This window comes from Mus pahari, chromosome 14 (assembly GCF_900095145.1).
Source record: "Mus pahari chromosome 14, PAHARI_EIJ_v1.1, whole genome shotgun sequence".
NCBI classification, from domain to species: domain Eukaryota; kingdom Metazoa; phylum Chordata; class Mammalia; order Rodentia; family Muridae; genus Mus; species Mus pahari.
The window spans coordinates 45485910-45505662 of NC_034603.1; the positions used below are offsets into that span (position 1 = coordinate 45485910).

A 19753-nucleotide genomic window follows, 5' to 3' on the forward strand; every position below is an offset into this window, starting at 1 on the left:
CTTCCTTCCTTCCTTCCTTCCTCTTTCTTTCTTTCTTTCTTTCTTTCTTTCTTTCTTTCTTTCTTTCTTTCTTTCTTTCTTTCTTTCTTTCTTTTTTTTCTCAAACACTGCAGGAACCTGGAGGCAGGAGCCAATGCAGAGGCCATGGAGGAGTGCTGCCCATGGCTTGCTCACCTGCTTTCTTTTTCTTTTTCTTTTTCTTTTTCTTTTTTGGTTTTTCAAGATAGGGTTTCTCTGTATAGCCCTCGCTGACCTGGAACTCACTTTGTAGACCAGGCTGGCCTCGAACTCACTTTGTAGACCAGGCTGCCTCTGCCTCCCGAGTGCTGGGATCACTCAGCCTGCTTTCTTATATAACCCAGGACCACCAGCCCAGGGATAGCTGGGACCTCCCCCATTAAGGCCGGGCGGTGATGGCGCATGCCTTTAATCCCAGCACTGGGGAGGCAGAGGCAGGCGGATTTCAGAGTTCGAGGCCAGCCTGGTCTACAGAGTGAGTTCCAGGGCAGTCAGGGCTACACCGAGAAACTCTGTCTCATAAATAAATAAATAAATAAATAAATAAATAAATAAATAATCGTCTTCTTTTAAAGTACTTGTATCGTTCCGTACTCCCACCACCAAGCTGGTGTTTGAACTGGTAATTCCTCCCCCTTCCCATGTTAGGGTCTGGAGTTGGACCTGTGGGTGCTAAACAGACCTCTTAAAGCTTCCAGGGCTCACTCAAACTAAGTCATTGAGAGCCTGCTCCTTCCCATTTGGGGTGTAGCTCTGGAAGTGCCACCCTAGGATTTAGCCATTGGCACCATCCAGCAGGGCTCTGCCTCTGCAGAGCCACTCTGGGAAGCGGCAGCCACCAAGACTCACATCTCTGAACAGCTCTATCCTGACCAAGCCCATGAATGTCCAGTGCCTGCCTTGGGTAGAATTTCAAACATTTAGCGCACCCCTCTGGTATCTTTCCTGGTCAGTGCAACTCAGCACATTTCAGACATGCCCCGCAGTCTCCAGCGGCTAGCGCGGACAAAATCTCCAGGCATGGCCTCTGGGACACGGCCGTAGGGTCCTTGGAGTCCATCGAGGACAGTGTTTGGGCATCGCCGGGCTCCAGTTTGGCCCAAGGCTGGCGGCGCGCCCGGGCATCAGACCGGCGGGCGTCTATGCCGCCATTCGCCAGCAGGGGGCAGCCTTCGGTTCGCTCAGCTCGCGCGGGCGCGGGGGGGGGGGGCGGCGCTGCGCTGCGCCGCGCCGTGCTGCGCTCCAGCCGGGACCCGGCCGGGGCCGCTGGATGCCGCGTCTCCGCTCCTGCTGCCTGCCGGGCGGGCTCCGGCGGCCGGTGAGTGCGGGGCGGCCCCGCGGTGGTGAACCGGGCCCGGGAGGGTGGCGTGATGGGTTCGGGCCGGCCGGTAGGGCCCACGGGCTCCTGCTCCTCCCCTGTCCCCTGGAAGCGGCGGCCCGGACTCCAGGCTCTGTCCCTGGCGGCGCCGCGGGGCTGGACAGCCCGGGTGGGGGCCGATCCGGAGCGGCGGGCAGGGAAAGCGCGGGGCCCTTGCTTGGCAGGCTGGGCGCCGGAGGCGGGATAGGATGGCCTTCGGCTTGGGAGGGCTGAAGGTTTAGAGGACTCAGGTGGCCCAGAGCTGCGGGATGGGGGCTGCAGCCCCGGGACTGGGTCGGGGGGCATCCCGGGGCTAGGCCCGAGACCCCCCAAATGAAGCGAGCGGGGTGAGGCACCAAGGAAGACAGTGAGGAAAGCGAGCACCTCCGCCGAGTCCTTTATCCCTGCCAGCGGCCTTCACCCTTTCACTGCCAGGCCGACAGCGGGCTCCTCTCAAAGGAGCAGCTGCTAGACAGCTGGCAAAACAATGGAGACCCTGCTTCCCGGGCCCCCTGCTCTTGGGACAGATGATTGGAGGGTGGGCGAGTGTCAGGCTAGGGGATTTAGCAGGGTAGGCTGCCCGGAGTAACTGGCCGCCCACTTCACCTTTCCCTGCAGGGGGTGGGGTGTGTGTGGGAAGGTAGGGCAGTCTGCCCCAGGCTTCTGGGAGAGAGCACCGACGCCCCGCCCTGCGAACCTGCCGTGCCAGTTGTTTCGCCAATGGAAGGGGAGGTGGCAGGGTCAGGTGCCCCCGCCCCTCCCTGTGCTAGAGGCACGCAGGTTGGTATCCAGCATGGCCCAAGGAGTGGGGTCACACTCCTGGAAGAGATAAGGCCTACAGGGACACCCACAGGTTGGGGCTTTGTTGTGGGGGTGTCTCCCTGTGTTCAAGGCACGTGTGTCTACTGATTAGCCGGAAGGGCAGCTGCCAGGATGAGCTAGAGTAGGCTGGAGGTGGGAAGGGAGGCCAGCCAACTTGGTTTTGTACTTATTTTGCCTGGTCTTTTAGCCCACGGGGCATGTGTTTGTCAGCCTCGTAGTGTGCGGCGACTGCAAGAGGTAGTTCCTGAAGCAGGCTCACCTGTCTAGGGTCTTCCTGCCCTCAGGTAGTTCAACAAACGATAGAATTAGACTCTTTCTCCCTTCGTCTCGCTAATGCTCTGGGCTTGTTTGTATAGGTTGCCTTTGCCTCTCTGTGTCCCTGACATAACTGTGGCTGAGGAGGCCCTGAAAGTGCGCCTCCGCCTCCGATGGTTGAGTGCTTACCCTGGGGGCGTATCGGGAAGAAGGAAAAGTTCATCCATCCCAGGACCAGGATCTGAGCATGGCCACCCTAGCCGGATGATGAATCTAGTGATGCTGATTCAGGCTGCCTTGGCTTATGCTCACCAAATCTGGAGCCTTTTTTTTTTTTTTTTTTTTTTTTTTTGAGCAGTCTTTTTTTTTTTTTTTTTTTTTTTTTTTTTTTTTTTTTTTTTTTTTGAGCAGGTTGGTGTTCTGTTGCCATGGCAATAGGCCTGGCTAAACCGTGCTCCCACCCTTTCTGTTCTGGGGCTACTTTCTATTTGGGGATATTGCAAGTTGCTCTCCTGAGGTCTCAGGCTTCCTGACAGGCTTCGTTGTCTCTTGGTCACAAAGACCGTCCACCTCCTCAGCTTCCTCTCCATGCTTGTGATGAGGCTTTCCAGGAAGGGTCTTCCTGGTTGTGGGACAAGAAGCCGTGGTGGTTGGTTATATATAGTCTTGGGTGGAGGTGTGCTTGGTTCTTTGGGATTGAGGATTCTTGGAGTGGGGACTCAGTTCCAGGGAAACAATGGCTTTGGAATGAGCTGTTGTGTTGTAAGCTTAGGGAGCCAGGAAAGGTTGCTGGCAGGGGAGGGGGGGGGAGTAGGAAGGGTCACAGGCTATAGACACTTCCTTTGAGAACTCAGACTTTGGCTGGTTGACCACAGGATACAGCGTCTCTGAGCGTCCCATTTGTTTGCTCTCTCCTGGCCTGGCTCAGGTCCCAGGTTGTGTGTCTGAGGGCTTCCTCCTCACAAGCCCTCCTCGTATGGATGGTGCCCTTCCTGACTCCAGGGCGGCCTGGGCTAACTGCCCAGATCCCCTTTAACAGCTTTGCTCAAGGCTGCTCACTGAGGCGGGGCATGTGTCTTAGAAAATTGGGCTCCACAGAAGCTGGTCTGAAGGTGAACTGGGTAGGGCAGAGTCGAGTTGACGCGAAAGGGGAATACACCCTGCTGGGTTGGAGCAGGGAGGGGCTGGGACTCCGGAAGTCTCCATCCAGACTTAATGTGCCAAAGGAGTTCAGGGCAGCAGGCTGATCTTACTCCTTCAAACCACAAATCTGTCCCCAGCCCTGGAGTGGACACCACAGCCTAGAAGCAGAGCGGCAATGTGAGTGAGCCCTCCTGGGGAGGGCAAAGCCAAGGGCTGGGCATCCGCTGCATCTCAATGGACCTGCTGAATGAAGGCTTAAAAGTTGGACTTTGGGTTAAGGTCCTGAGCGCTTTAAAGTCTGTACACCCCTTCCTCTCCCCGTCATCATTTTCTTTCCCCAAACTGGCTCTACTGAGGCCTTTTATTGTTATTTTTAAAGCGTTTTCGGAGGTAGCCAGAATTAGAGAGTACAGGAAGTGTGGTGGTAGCGAGTGGGTGTTCTCCACTTGTCCCCTTGCTTCATCTTTGTGGACGTAGGAATTGTGTGACTTGTACCCCATCCACATTCCCTTGACATGTCTGTTTCGATAATTGGGGTTTTGGATGATTTTATAGGGCTCAAGGGTGGGTTTCTTTTTGCCAGGTCTTTCAACACTTTTACGTCTCTGATTAGGGTGTGTGTGTGTGTGTGTGTGTGTATTGTGTGTACAATTTTCTGGTATTCAGAGGGACACGTTCAAGGTGTTGGGTTCAAGGTCACACAGCAAGTCTGAGGCAGAGAGGGCTTTGAACCTGAATTTTGTAGTAGAGCAGAATTTCCTTCAGGGAGAGGTTTGGGGCCAGTTCTGTGCTGTCAGGCCCTTGAAGATTTTACTGTTGGAAGACGCTGGGTCTTAAGAGGAGATGCCACTAGCTCAAGGTCACACAGAAGGGGTAGGTGGCCTGCAGAGTAGTGGCAGGGCTGAGCTACGGGCTGGGCTGCAGGCAGGAGGCGCTGGAGGCTGAGGTGACCCTTGGAAAGGGAGGGCTGGGCCTTGGGCATTCTCCCGCCCTGGTCCTCCCCAGCCCGCAGCTTTCAGCGTGCCGTAGGTGGGAGTGGGTTCCGCAGCAGCTGGAGAGCTAGCTGCAGATGCTGCTGTGCGGGCCGGCTGGCGAGGAAACGCCGAGGGCCGCGGGGCTACTGGGCTGCTCTAGGCGAGCCGGCTGATGTCATGTGAGAAGCCTGCACACCTGGAACCCAGATAAGCTCCGTGTGACCTGACAGTGAGTCACGCGGCGCTGCGGAGCTCAGCAGAACCGACGGGCGCGGCGGGCGCGGGCCAGGTCAGCCTGCGCGACCCCGCATGGCCCTGCGCCATAGCGTGCAGGCCTGGGAGAGGGGCGATGGACTGGAGGGAACCACAGCTCCGGAGGTCAGAGGCCAAGGGAAAGAGGCCGGGCCCCCTCCGGAAGGCATTTCCTTTGTATTTATTTATGAGTGTGGGGTGGGATAGGGGCTGGGGAACTGACCTAAGGATCAATCCATGGCAGCCTAGTAAGAGTCCCCAGTTTGGGGAGGCTAATGCTGTGTAGTTTCCATTTCCTGGAGTTTCTGCTTTGCCTGGGGCAGGATGGCCCGTTTAACTCTGTCCCAAAGCTGCGGAAGTCACAAAGTTTTTGAAGACAAGAAGGCAAGCCTTATACTGGCCACGGCAAATCCTATTTACTGCTCTGATGCGGATGGATTGCTCACTACCTGGTCAAGACTTCCTTTTTAACTTTTTGAAATGGACACTCGTCCCACCTCTGACTCTAGAGTCGGATCTTTTGTTTTGATTTTGGTGGGCGACTGGCATTCAAACCCAGGCTTATCACAGGTACCAGCTATACGACTAGCTCTGCAGAACTTTTAAAGACTTTTTATATGGTTATGTAGAGAAGGCTAAATGTTACATTAAGGGCTGGCGAGATGGCTCAGTCGGTAAGCACATGGACTGTTCTTTCGAAGATCCTAAGTTCAAATCCCAGCAACCACATGGTGGTTCACAACCACCCACAATGAGATCTGATGCCCTCTTCTAGTGTGTCTGAAGACCGTTACAGTGTACTTACATATGATAAATAAATAAATTTTTAAAAAGTTACATTAAAATATAATTTAACATACATATTTTTCTGTTTTCTGTAGCAAAAATCCCATTCCATTCATTTTCTCACTTGAACACACACACCCCTACTAGCTGATTATTGACATTGTAAAAAATTTATAACATGGTCCAGAAAAATGGCCTTGCTGCCACGCCTGATGACCTGAGTTCAGTTCCTGGAACCTGCATGGTAGAAGGAGAGAACTGCCATAGCTCTCCCCTATGTCCACAGTGGTTCTATGGGGGCATTTTCGCATATACACACAGAAATAAAATGTAATAATTGAAAGCATATATATATATATATATATATATATATATATATATATATATATATAGTGGGCTTGGGGAGATGGCTCAGTAGTTAAGAGCACTGGCTGCTCTTCCAGGGGACCTGAGTTCAGTTCTTTTCATTCACATAGTGATTCATAACCTGTAACTCCATTTCTAGGAGATCGAATGCCTTTGTAGGCACTGGGCATGCTAGCAGTGCCTACAGGTACATACAAACAAAACACATATGCACATGGGGAAAAATAATCAATATATACTATCTCACAAGTTGCCTTTTAAAAAATTTAACAGTATAGAATTTTTCTAGTCAGTACATAAATGTAGCCCTCCCCCACTTCAGGCCTGAAGAATTGAACCTAGGACCTTGTGCATGCTAGACAAGCACTCTAATGCTAAGCTAGACCCATAGCCCCTACCTCACTCTTCTTCCTCTTCTTCTTCTTCTTCTTCTTCTTCTTCTTCTTCTTCTTCTTCTTCTTCTTCTTCTTCTTCTTCTTCTTCTTCTTCTTGGTTTTTCGGACAGGGTTTCTCTGTGTAGTCCTGGCTGTCCTGGAACTCCCTTTGTAGACCAGGCTGGCCTCAAACTCAGAAATCCACCTGCCTTTGCCTCCCAAGTGCTCGGATTAAAGGAACTCGCCACCACCGCCTAACCCTACCTCATTCTTCTTAATAACTTCCTAGTTACTTTATAATTTAGCACTTCCCCCAGTGATTTATGTTTATAGATTTGCTATTATAAATAAAGCCACAAAAGATTAGTTATGTTCATTGTGTGGACTGTCTATAGATGACCCATGGTAGAATTGACCAGGCAAGGGCTGGAGAGGTGGCTCTGTGGTTAAGAGCAGCTGCTGCTCTTTTAGGAAACCTGAGTTCAATTCTCTGCAGCTCATAACTACTGTAACAACGGTTCCAAGGGATCGGACACCCTTTTCTGACTTTTTTATGTACCCATACACACATGCTGTTACTTAAGTAAGTGCACATATGCACATAAAATTGAAAAAAGTCCAAAAAATTGGACTGGCCAAAAAAATATGTATATAAGTAATTCCATAGACACTACCCATTCACTCTCCTGGAACATTATGCCAAGGCTTAAGCTCACAGTATGTATACTAAATTAAGTGATCCAGGCCTTAGCATGGCTCCTGTACAAAGATAAAATACTAGTTCATGAAGCAGTTCCTGTTTCTATAATAGAAGTGGCCTGTCCTTTATGATACTCAAAAAGAAAGACATGGAGTCAGTAAGATGACCCAGCAGGCAAAGGTGCTTGCCTCCAAGATTGGGACCTGAGTTCTGAGTTTGATCCCTTGAGCGTACCTAGTGGAAAGAGAGAAATGGCTCCTGTAAATTGTCCTCTGACATCTACCCGTGCACATCAGCTCCTGCACCCAGAATAAATGAATGTCATTTACAGTTTTACAAAAAGAATCATATGACTTTGTACTTTAGTCAACATAGATAAGAACCTCTGTTTCCCATGCCCTAATGGATGTTGCTCTTATTAAACTACTATGTAAAAAACCTATGTGCCTGTGTCACATGCCCGTGATTGTTATAAAAGCTGAGTTGCTCTTCTTGTTGGCTATTTGTGTTTCTGCATCTGTGAATTTCCTGTCAACATTCTTAGCAGTTGCTGTGGAGGGCTGTGGACTGGAGCCAGTAGATCCATCTGGTCAGGGGCTCACTGGCTCACCTTCACACCTTTGGGCTTTACTGTCCATATGCAGAGGTCTAAAGCCCCGCAGTGATAGCTGGTGGCACACGCCTTTGATCCCAGCACCAAGGAGTCGGTGGCAGGCAGATCTCTGAGTTTGAGGTCTTCCTGGTCTACAGAGCGAGTTTCAGGATAGCCAAAAATCAAAAACAAAACAAAAGAGAAACTTCATTTAGTCACATAGTGCTGGCCTGCACTGGCCTTCAGGTTTAGTTGAATGGCAAAGGTTATGCCATTGGAGGTGGAAGCAGCAGGCAGGTCTCTTGTTCAAGGTCATCCCTTGGCTACTTGTTACATTTGAGGCTAGCATGGTCACAAAGGGCTACCTGTCCCTTCAAAAACAACAACAGAAAGAAAATTCTATATATCATATATGCTACAGGATTTGGAGTTGCGCATACAAATAGCTTTAATTTACTTTGGGGATCTGTCAAATACATACTCATTTGCATAGAATTAATTAGAAAATATTAGTGTCTGAGAGGTGCGCGTGCCCGTATTGGGGGAATTGCATGCTATGACACATGTGGAGGTTGGAGAATAGCTTTGTGGGTTCTGTGGATAATTCAAGTCACTGGGCTTGGGTCTCAGATGAAACGTATCTTCACCTGTTGCACGACTGAGGCAGCCCTTTGTGACAGTTCTTGAGAGCTGTGGTGTGGCTGGGTGTTGTAAGAACATCTCCATGTGCCTGTAATCTGTCAGGTGCCATCTGTACTCTTGGCTTCCCACTCCTTTTGTGGTAGGTGCTATCATCATGTCCACTTTACAGATGAGGAGGAGGCAGCATTCAGTGTCTCTAAGTGACTTATTGCCAGCAGCATAGATGTCACCTCGTGGTTCCTATGTCTTTCCCTGACGGCCAAAGTCTGAGCTTTTTACTAGGTTTATTTACTTTGCTATCATTTGTATTTAGTAGGCACTTGGCACACACGTGCTCTCCAGCATCTTATCACAGAGATCGGCAAGCATTCAGAAAAGTTAAAGGATTTTATGGTACTGAGCTTCCTTAGATCCCGCACTCACTACTTCTCCCTCTTGTTTGTCACCTTCTTCTTTTTTGCCCCATAGCTCCAGTCCCACACACTCTGGCCATATTTATTTCATATATGTGGGTAAACTGTCACTGTCTTCAGACACAGCAGAAGACCACATTGGATGCCCATTACAGATGGTTGTGAGTCACCATGTGGTTGCTGGGAATTGAACTCAGAACCTCTGGAAGAGCAGTCAGTGCTTTTAACCACTGAGCCATCTCTCCAGACCTGTTTGTCACATTCTTTTTTTTTTTTTTTTTTTNAAGGTCAAAATCTAGATGCAGACTGCTCAAACAAGCAGCTGACTTAGACTCTACCCACCAGTCTGAGCAACAAAGAAACTTAGAGAATCCACCAAACATACATATCTGTTTTTTTTTTTTTCACTAAGTATTCACTTAGTGTTCAATATGTGACAAGTGTGCTTCCTTTAGCTACACATTTCTTGCTTTCTATAACAAGTTTTTATCTTTTTAATAATACCATATAGAACACACAGAGAGAAAAAGCAACCGTGTCCAAAGGAACACTAACCGTCAACCATGAAGTGACGCCTCCACAGTCAGGAAGGCACCCCACAGTCTACTGACACAAATCACTAGGGTCTCAAAGCCTCTGAAAACATTGACCAACTAGGAAAAGCCTTAGAAAACGTGAGAAGTGGATACACATACCAAGTACAAATGGGAGTCTACAACTGCCCTGCCCGATATTCACTGTAAAGCAGATGACTGCAACCAACAAAGACTAAGTGTAGAAAAGAAATCCAGACATCCAGACTGTTTTGCCTCATCAGGGTCTCTAAAATTATCCCCGGGTTTTATATCTGACAAAACAGGGAACAGAAGTAACTGGGATAAAACCAAGCTAGAACCTCTACTGCGCTGTATGTATTATGTCGTCTGGTTAATGTTTTTCTAAAAGAATTATTTTTAAAAAAAAAATTGTGGTTTTACAAGATACTCTACAAGGAAACTAATGTGAAAGACTTTCTAGGTAAATAGTTCTTAATAACTTTAAGGCAGGGCAATAAAAACACATGAAGATCTTATGATTGTAAAGAGACTAGTTTTCCAAGACAGCTATGAAGATGTTTCTTCTAAGAAACAAGTTCACTCAAATGAAGCATTTAGATTCTAGTTCCAACAGAGGTTGTGTCTGTCCTTCCTTGAATCAGTTTCCCTACTCTGTAGCCTTCCCCTGAAAGTACTACTCTGGTGCCATCTCTAAGGCTGGGATTAGGTACCATGGTGTCTAACTTTAAATTCTTAAAAATACTGATGAACACAATCTTCAGTATCTTTACTGTGACATAAGCCAAATGGCTAATAACTTATCCAGATCAATGTTTCTATGAAACAATCAAGCTTTTCATTCCCAATCTAAATTATAAAAAGTAGATTAATCACCGTTTTAAAAATCATACCTGAGTTCCAGGAAAACACCATCATCCAATTCCAGAAATCATTAACTATATACCAGTCATCTGTTTATAGATTCAGATTTTGTTTTGATTCAAGTTGTCACTAGAATCCTTAAAGCCTTCAGCCTGGAAGAGCTAATTATTCTAATTCTACTTTTACTTCTACAGCACCAACACCACCAGCAGCATCCGAGGCCATCCATAGGAGTGTATGGGTTCAAGAACGCGTGTGTACCTGCTTTTCCTCTCAGGGCTCTATTCTGGTAATACTGCCATTCCAGCTGCGGGTTAGCACCAGGACGTAAAGGTGCCTTTCCTGTGCCTCTGTTACTTGTAACAGCCACTGGTTTTCCTGTGAGAAAAAAAATTACATTTTTTTTCTCTAAGTACAAAAGGATGTTAAGAATAGGTAATAGAGAAATTTTCATGAGATTTTAAAGTTGTTCTTTAATCATATGGGCATTAAATCTTCAATAAGCTAGTATACCCATCACCATATAACTCGCCTAAGGTTTTCATTTTCATTAAAAGGGACAGTTTCAGCGAGTTTTTTTTTTTTAAAAGATTTATTTATTATTATTTGTAAGTACACTGTAGCTGTCTTCAGACACACCAGAAGAGGGCATCAGATCTCATTATGGATGGTTGTGAGTCACCATGTAGTTGCTGGGATTTGAACTCAGGACCTTCAGAAGAACAATCAGAGCTCTTAACCACTGAGCCATCTCTCCAGCCCTTGTTTGTCACATTCTTATCCCTTGTCCATCTATGAAATTACATAAGAAGATTGACACGTCCCAAGGAAAATTAAAGTGATCAGCATATGCCACTGAATCCTGTAGCTTATATTTACTAACTAGAATTCGGCACTTGTTTACAGTTGTTTGGGTTATTTTTGTTCTTGTTTTGTTGTTGTTGTTTTTTGTTTTTGTTTTTTTTTAAGATTTATTTATTTATTATATGTAAGTACACTGTAGCTGTCTTCAGACACTCCAGAAGAGGGCTTCAGATCTTGTTACAGATGGTTATGAACCACCATGTGGTTGCTGGGATTTGAATTCCAGACCCTCGGAAGAGCAGTCGGATGCTCTTACCCACTGAGCCATCTCACCAGCCCTGTTTTGTTTTTGTTTTTGTTTTGTTTTGTTTTGAGACAGGGACTAAGTGTTTAACTCTGGCTGTTCTGGAACTCGCTCTGTAGACCAGGTTGGCCTGGAACTTAAAGGTCCACCTTCCTTTGCCCCCCAAGTACTGGGATCAATGGTATGTGTCACTATGCCCAGCAGTTAGTTTTCTCTCTCCTCCTCTTTTTCCTTCCTCTTCTCTTTTCCTCTTCTTCCTCTTTTTTTTTTTTTTTTTTTTTTTTTTTTGTAAATATTTAAGCTTAAGCAAATGCACTAATCTTACAGCACACTGTCTGATAACAACTGACACCGACAAATGTGTCAGCTTGTCAGCTCAGACCTCTCTGAATACGCATGGCTCGATCATCACGACAGAAAGTCCCTTCATGCCCTTTCTCACACATTCCTGACCATTTGTCAGGGATAACCATTGCTCTGGCTTTTCTCACCATAGATTAGTTTTGCCTGCAATAAGTACAATCATACCACCAGGTATAGTGGTAAATGCTTATATAATCCCAGCACTCAGGAGGATCAGAGCCATCCTCTGCTACATAGTGAGTTCAAGTCCAGCCTGGTTACATGAGACCCTATCTTGAAAAGGGAAAAATTAAAAAAAGAAGAAGAATGATATTAATGTGTGATTTTTGTCAATGGCTTCTTTCTTGTTTCAAATGTTTTTGAGATCATTCTTGTTCTATAAGTAGTACTTTTTTTTTTTTTATGAATGTGGACGCACATTTGCACTGAGTGGTCCTTGCCTTCGAGAGGCTGACTGTCCTAAAATGATAAAGCCGCTGAATTGACAGATTGTACTTAAGACAGGCTGGTCAGAGTAACTTACATACACACTTACCTTTCCTCCACTCAAAGTTAGGAAAAGCTTCCTGGTCAGGGGAGTCAGGGAAAGAAGTCTGAATGATTACAAGGTTAAAGTCCCTGGAAGGAAGGGAGAGGGCAGAAGAGGAAGGGGCAGGGCAGGAGAACTGTAGCCTAGCCTGAGGATCTGGGAGACGGAGGTCTCAGCTGCTGGAGCCTTTCATCTGCGGACAGGAGCCACTGGCAAGTCCAAGGAATCTGAGAAGGGTATGGAACCCAGCTCTATATTAAAACTCAGCACAGCCGAGTGAGGAATTCAGCAGCTACAGCAGTATCACAAAACTGGTTCCGGAGAGGGAGGGTGCAGGCAGCCAGGTAGTGGTAGAAGGCATGGCTCAACAGAGCTCGAATCCACAGTCGGGCCTGGCCACATGGGGCTCTGGCAGTAGGGGAAGGCCGCTTTGTGAGCTGTGCAGATAATGGTAGCAGGACAAGGGTGGTAGGTGACTCACAGCGCAGCCTCCGAAGGCCCCAGGCTTACGATGAGAGTCGTCTTTGACAGAAAGTTAAAAGTTAACTTGTGTCCACAGGAGAGTTGGACTGTTGGAATTTCGGAGCTGGAGGAGGTCTAGATCATTTAGTTCAACCTTGAGCAAAGTGACAGGCTCAAGGTCCCCTAGAGACCTGTGGCAAACCCAGGCCTAGATACAAGATCCTTAACAGTTTTAGTCAGAGCTGTCCCCTGTGGTGCTGTTTTGGTTCTGCCTGTTGCAGTGACAGTGAGGGACAGGCTTGTGCCTAGAAGAAGGGTTTATAGAAAATTACTCCCAAGAGGCTCTTGCAGCTCAGAGATTCTAGAATCCTCAGACTGTTTCCCATTGATGGTGCTCTGTTGCCTAGCCTACAGCAAAGCTAGCATCGGGTAAAGACAGCATGGCAGACAGTAGGGTTTTCCGGAGTTGGCTAGGGGCTAAGATCCTTGTGTTTGTCTCCTTCCAAGTCTCCATTTGTCTTCATTTTCTATTCGTCTTGACTATCTATGCTTTTAGTGCAGTGTGGGTAGTGACCAGCCAAAGATGCCGTAGCCTGGCTAGGCTGGCTCTGTCTGTGCCTTATTCCCAGCTGCATGTGGGAGGAGACATTCCCCTTAGAGAGCAGAGCCAGTCCAGCACTCTCTCTCCACTCACCGAGTCTCACTGATGTGGCCAACCAGGACTGCTGCTCATTGGTGCTTGTAGGGGTTTAGGTTTCCTGTCTTCCAGCTTCCAGGGACTGTTCATTGGAACATTTAGAAGCAAAAAAACTTTAGTTTCGCTTAGGAGAAACTGAGGCCAGAGGGGCTGGAGAGAGAGCTTAGTTGGTAAAGCGCTTGTCTTGTGGGCAAGAGGACCTGAGTTTGTTCTCCATGACTCAAGTAAAAAACAAACAAGCGGCCGGGCGGTGGTGGTGCACGCCTTTGATGTCAGCACTCAGGAGGCAGAGGCAGAAGGATCTCAGAGTTTGAGGCCAGCCTGGTTTACAGAGTGAGTTCCAGGACACCTGGGGTTCCACAGAGAACCCCTTGTCTAAAAGAAACAAAAACCAAGCAAGAGGTGGTGGTGGTGGTGGTGGTGGTGGTGGTGGTGGTGGTGGTGGTGGTGGTGGTGGTGGTGCCAGCTGTAATCTCAGAGCTGGGGAGGCAAAGGTCCCAGGTGGATCCCTGGGATTCAGTGGTCCAACATCATAGCCTGTTCTATGAGCTTCAGGCTAGTGAAAGACCCTGCCTGAGTTCGACCTCTGATTTCCATATGCACGCATACAGAAGCTGACCTCAGAGAGGAAAACGGGTTCTTGCTACAATAGATATAAAGAGCTAGTTGACCTAACCAGATTTCTTTCTTTTTTTCAAAAAAAAAAAAAAAAAAAAAGTTAATTTTTAAAATTTTTATGGTCATTGGTGTTTTGCCTGCATGCATGTCTGTGTGAGGGTATCAGATCCTCTGGAACTAGAGTTACAGACAATTGTGAGCTGCCATGTGGGTCCTAGAAATTGAACCTGGGTTCTCTGGAAGAGTGGCCAGTGTTAACGGCTGAGCCATTTCTCCAGCTCCCTCACTAGATTTCTTACCCTTATGAATACACTCCATCCTGGTTTGTCTTCCTCTGATGTGATAAATGCCGTGACCAAAAGCAACTTAGGGAGGGGTTTCCACGGTTCATCACGAAGGGAAGTCAGGGCAGAAATTCAAGGCAGGAACTGAAGTAGAGGCCATGGAGAAGTGCTGCTTACTGGCTTTCCTCCATAGCTCCCTCAGCCTGCTAATACCACTTGGGACCTCCTTCTGCCTAGAGTGGCATTGCCCACAGTGAGCTTGACACTTCCATATCAAACATTAATCAAGAAAATGCCCTACAGGTTTATCTGGTGGGGGCATTTTCTCAATTGATAACTTCCCAGACAACTCTAGCTTGTGTTAAAAAACAAACAAACAAACCAACAAACAAAAAACAGAACCCTAACCAGGGCACAGTTTATCTCCAGAACTCTGCAGAGCTGTTCTGGGCACTCCAGCATCCCTGGAGACTGAGCATCTGAAATGCAGGCTGTGCTCTGATCTGTGCTCCAAATGTAAAGTGCAGACAGGGATCTTATTCGCTCATTCCTGTTGAGACGAGGGTTCTTTCTCTATGTAGCTCTGGCTGTCGTGGAGCTCACTGTGTGGACCAGGATAGCCCCGACCTCACAGAGATCTTTGTGCCTCCCGAGTGCCAGGATTAACGGTGTGAACTGTCATACCCAGTCTTGCTCTGGACTTTGGAAGTGTAATATGGATGAGTCAGGAGCGGCGGCGCATACCTGTAAAATCTCAGCAGCTCTCGGGAGGCAGAGGCAGGGAGATTCTTCGTGAGTTCAGGCCAACCTGGTCTTTGTACTGAATTTCAGGTCTAGCCAGAACTGCGTGAGACTAGCTCTCAGAACAAAAAAGGAAAAAAAAAAGTATATATATACTCATACACGTCTATATATCAAAACAAAACAAAATATAGAAAATTAAATATAAAATATTTTATGTTTACATATAAATATTTTATGTAGCTTACGTGTTGAGATGATAATAGTTTGGATACATTATAGTAAATAGAATACATTATTAAACTTAAATTTATCTGGTTTGTTTTTGAAACAAGGTTTCTAGTTACTGGCCAAATTTGCCTTAAATTTAAGATCCTGTCTCAGCCTTCCAAGTAGTTAGAATTGTAGGTGTGTGTCACCCTGCCCAAATTCACCAATTTCTTTCTTTTTAATTGTTATTTATTTATTTATTTTATGTGTGTGGACATTTTGCTTACATGTATGTGTTTGGGCCACAAATGTGCCTGGTGTTCATGAGGCCAGAAGTGGCCACTGGGTCTCCTAGAAGTGGAGTTCCAGATGTTTGTGGGTTGCCATGTGTGATTGCACAGAATCAAACTTGCGAGTAATTAGCTTGGGAGTTCCTGGTCTCTTTTGCTGCCTGCCTGGGCATTGAACCTTGGCTGGTGGGAGCTGGTCCCTCAGTGGAAAGGGGATAGTGGAGGGCCTTGCCTAGCTTTGGGGGTTGGGGAGAGAGGAAATGCCTATCTAGGGCCTGGCAATAGGCCATTGCTGGAGGGGATAAGCTCAGAGACCCTCTGTCTGGAATTCAGAGGGGAGGCATTCATGGAGAGAGAAAAATTACAGTTAATTTCTAATTAGACGGTATGGCCTACTTTTATTTTGTGTTCCCTGCTGGTTAGAACAAGAAAGGCCCTCTGGGGCTCCCCTCTGTCCCCCCAACCAGGTTTTTCCTTCTCCTGCCCCTAATCAGGTATGTATGGGATGAGAATGGGGGTAGGTTAGGGCCCTAGGTGCTCACACATCCTGAACCTGGCCTTTTCTCTCAGGCAGTCACAACTTTCTTCCCTAGTCTATATTTAGGCATTGGTCTGGGGAAAAGGATGTGAGTTTTTCAGGATCCTGTTTATCTAGCTGACCCCACCCCACCCCCACCTCACAACTGTCTGTCCTGTGTGCAGTCTGGGACTTCCCCTTCCTTCCCTCCCTGATTTACTTCAGGTACCCAGGGCATCAGATGGGACACAGCAGCACGGCCACTCATTTCATGGGTAGCACCTAACACATCCTTAATTTCCCAAGAGCCATTTTTCTCACCTGTGAGGATTGAATAGGAAGGGGTACGTGTGACACATCATATAGCCGAGCAGTGGTGGCACAGGCCTTTAATCTCAGCAGCACTTGGGAGGCAGAGGCAGGTGGATTTCTGAGTTCAGCCAGGTCTACAGAGTGAGTTCCAGGACAGCCAGGGCTACACAGAGAAACCCTTTTTCGAAAAAAACCCAACCAACCAAACAAACAAAAAAGACACATCATATAAATGCTAATCCCAGGTGCTTGTTACTCTTATAGAGGAGGATTCAGCTCCCAGCGTCCACATGGGTGTTCACAACTGTCTGTAACTCTAGCAACACCCTTCTGGCCTTCTATGGCACTAGGCACACATGTGATGCACATACAGACAGGCAGGCAAAACACTCATACAAATGAATATTGTTTTAAAAAGTTGGACCCTCCAAGGTCTTTGAGACAGGGGCTAAGGCTGCGGCTCTGGGGACACCACGCACAGGGAGGAGTCCAGTCACGTGGGATGCCCATGGCTTCAGTGGACCGCCTGTGGGGAGGAGATGCTGCAGAGTCCTTTCCGTTTCCTTTTGTGTTCCATTTCCGTTTGTGTTCCAGGTTGCAATTTGTGTTTTCTGTAAGTCAGGTCTCTCCAGGCACACCTATGCTTTGGTCTAAAGGATGAAGTGAAATTAGGAAAAAAAATCATGTAAATCAGATTGCCTGGTACATCAGGAGCACTCCACAAGGGGTGACTGGTTATCAGTGTCCGCTGCCTCTGTCTGAACTGGAAAACAAAAAACAAAAAAACAAAAAACAAAAAAACCCAAAACTGAATAGCTTTTCTCTGTTTCTACTTGCAGCTTGGGGTCCAAAGACCCTGTGTTGAGCACCCATAGTCAGCTGGGGATACAACCCCTAAAAGCAGCATACCCACCATGTTTAACCTCATGAAGAAAGATAAGGACAAAGATGGCGGGCGGAAGGAGAAGAAGGAAAAAAAGGAGAAGAAGGAGAGAATGTCTGCGGCAGAACTGCGGAGCCTGGAAGAGATGAGCATGCGCCGGGGCTTTTTCAACTTGAACCGGTCCTCCAAGCGGGAATCCAAGACGCGCCTGGAAATCTCCAACCCCATCCCTATCAAGGTGGCCAGTGGCTCTGACCTGCACCTGACCGACATTGACTCTGACAGCAACCGAGGTAGCATCCTCCTGGATTCCGGCCACCTAAGCACAGCCAGCTCCAGTGATGATCTCAAAGGAGAAGAAGGCAGCTTCCGGGGCTCTGTGCTGCAGCGAGCAGCCAAGTTCGGGTCACTGGCCAAGCAGAACTCTCAGATGATTGTCAAACGTTTTTCCTTCTCTCAACGGAGCCGGGATGAGAGTGCCTCCGAGACCTCAACCCCCTCAGAGCACTCTGCAGCCCCATCACCTCAGGTAGAGGTGAGGACGCTTGAGGGACAGCTAATGCAGCATCCTGGACTAGGCATTCCTCGACCAGGACCACGGTCTCGAGTCCCTGAGCTGGTGACTAAACGATTTCCAGCTGATCTACGTCTCCCAGCTCTGGTGCCCCCACCACTTCCCGCTCTCCGGGAGCTGGAGCTTCAACGAAGACCGACAGGAGACTTTGGCTTCTCACTGCGGCGCACAACCATGCTGGATCGGGCCCCTGAGGGTCAGGCCTATCGACGGGTGGTTCACTTTGCTGAGCCAGGGGCAGGCACCAAGGACCTGGCCTTGGGGCTGGTGCCAGGAGATCGACTGGTGGAGATTAATGGACAGAATGTGGAGAATAAGTCCAGGGATGAAATTGTGGAGATGATCCGGCAGTCTGGAGACAGTGTGCGGCTCAAGGTACAGCCCATCCCAGAGCTTAGCGAGCTGAGTCGGAGCTGGCTTCGGACTGGCGAGGGACACCGCAGGGAGCCGGCTGATGTGAGTGCTTCCCTGGGTATCAGGGGTGAGCAAGGAGTTCGTGGTTGTAAGCATCTCTCGGTGGTGTACTTAAGTGGGTGCTTGAGGGTACCCAGAAACTGTGAGCAGATCTTAGCGAGTGTGGAAATGAGGAGCTGGGCCAATAGGGAGGAGCCAGTCTAGGAGAGGGTGTTCCTCTGGAAACTCATTAAACGCGCACCTTTGCTTCTTCTGTGCCTTGTCAAGAAACTGAAGGCAACCCCCCAGAAGTTCACTGGGAGAAAGTCCTTAGCAATTCGGCTGGAGCCCCTGGTCTGAGGTTCCCTCCGATGCCCTTTTGGATTGAGGTGATTGAAGTCAGCCTTGTGAGTTTTCAAAGGCATTAAGACCAGCTTTGGCCCCACTCTTGGTGGGTAGGGTGTGTGTGTGTGTGTGTGTGTCAGTGGGTAGTTGGTGAGAAAGTGTTCAAGTTTCATCATACAGAGACAGCTTAGGGGCCTGGGTACCATATTTGTTGAACCCTCGATTGGAGATTTAGGTTAACAGGTACCACTTTGAGATCTGAGAGTCTGTGAGCATCAAAGTATAGGAAGCCCAGGTTGTTTAGATTTCAGGGGTGAAAACAATATTGCAAATGACCTAAAATCATGGCTATCTGGGGTGTCTAGCTGCCATGGTTACAGTTCTGGGTGAGATGAGTTCTGGGAGAGATGAGTTCTGGGTGAGATGTCCTCTCACCCCGAGTGAGTGAGATAGTAGGAGTCAGGGCATGAAGAACTTATAACAATGGTTGTAGTTTAGATTTATCTACACTACAGAGACAGCCTGACTGTCTTCGAGATCCACCAGTTGTGATGACCATGAACCTCCCAGTGGGAGGCAGGAGGACACTCAGATCAAATGCATGGGTAGGTCTCTGTGGAGCATCAAGACTTGTAACCTTGGTAATCTTTTGGTGCGGGGAGAGTAAAAGAATTTTGAATATCCTGTGTGGACATGGTGTATGACAGACTAGGTGGCCTTTAGTCATTGTTCTTGTCCAGCTGTCTGTTTTAGGATTGTCCAGATCTATGACCTGCAGCCTGAGCAATGAGTGACTTGCCTGGGACCTTTCAGCACTAAGTGTTTAGCCAGATGTGACAAAGTTGGAAAGGGGAGGAAGTGGGGAGGAAGCAGGCAGAGAAAGGCTCCTAGTGAGGGGGAGTAGGATGTTCGGGGTGATGAGGATGTTCAGGGTGATGGCCCAGTCTCGCAGTCTGCTGGGTCCAGAGGAGGCTAAGAGAGGCAGGTTAGACCTAGGCAGACACACTGGACTTGTGTTCCAGGCCTTCCTGTAGTGGAACTGGTTGGGTTTGGGCAGCTTTGCAGAGGGAGGTTAGTGGGTGGGATAATGCTTCTATAGAATCCAGAGAGGGACCCGGACTTAATTCATTCTAGAGATATACACCGAGGGCCAGAGAGATGGCTCAGCAGGTAATGGGGAATGCACTTACCATGCAAGCTTAACAGTCTTAAGTTTGGTACCTGGATCCCAGAGAATGAGAGAACCAACTTCTAAAAATTGTCCTCTGACCTCTCTCTCTCTCTCTCTCTCTCTCTCTCTCTCTCTCTCTCTCTC

The 19753-nt window shown here is 48.0% G+C and overlaps 1 protein-coding gene across 12 annotated transcripts in view; it reads left to right on the forward strand.

Annotated features, from left to right (window-relative positions):
* The first annotated feature begins 1241 nt into the window (after positions 1-1241).
* Positions 1242-19753, forward strand: part of Myo18a (myosin XVIIIA) — a 105868-nt gene continuing 87356 nt past the window's right edge. For 5 of the 12 annotated variants that reach the window (XM_021212876.2, XM_021212878.2, XM_021212874.2 and 2 more), the window contains exon 1: positions 17158-18156. In XM_021212876.2, the coding sequence (XP_021068535.1) occupies positions 17158-18156 (999 nt within the window). Of the gene's footprint in view, positions 1337-17082; positions 18157-19753 lie in introns of those variants that run through there. The other 7 variants (XM_029546177.1, XM_029546178.1, XM_029546173.1 and 4 more) reach the window with 2 other exon arrangements.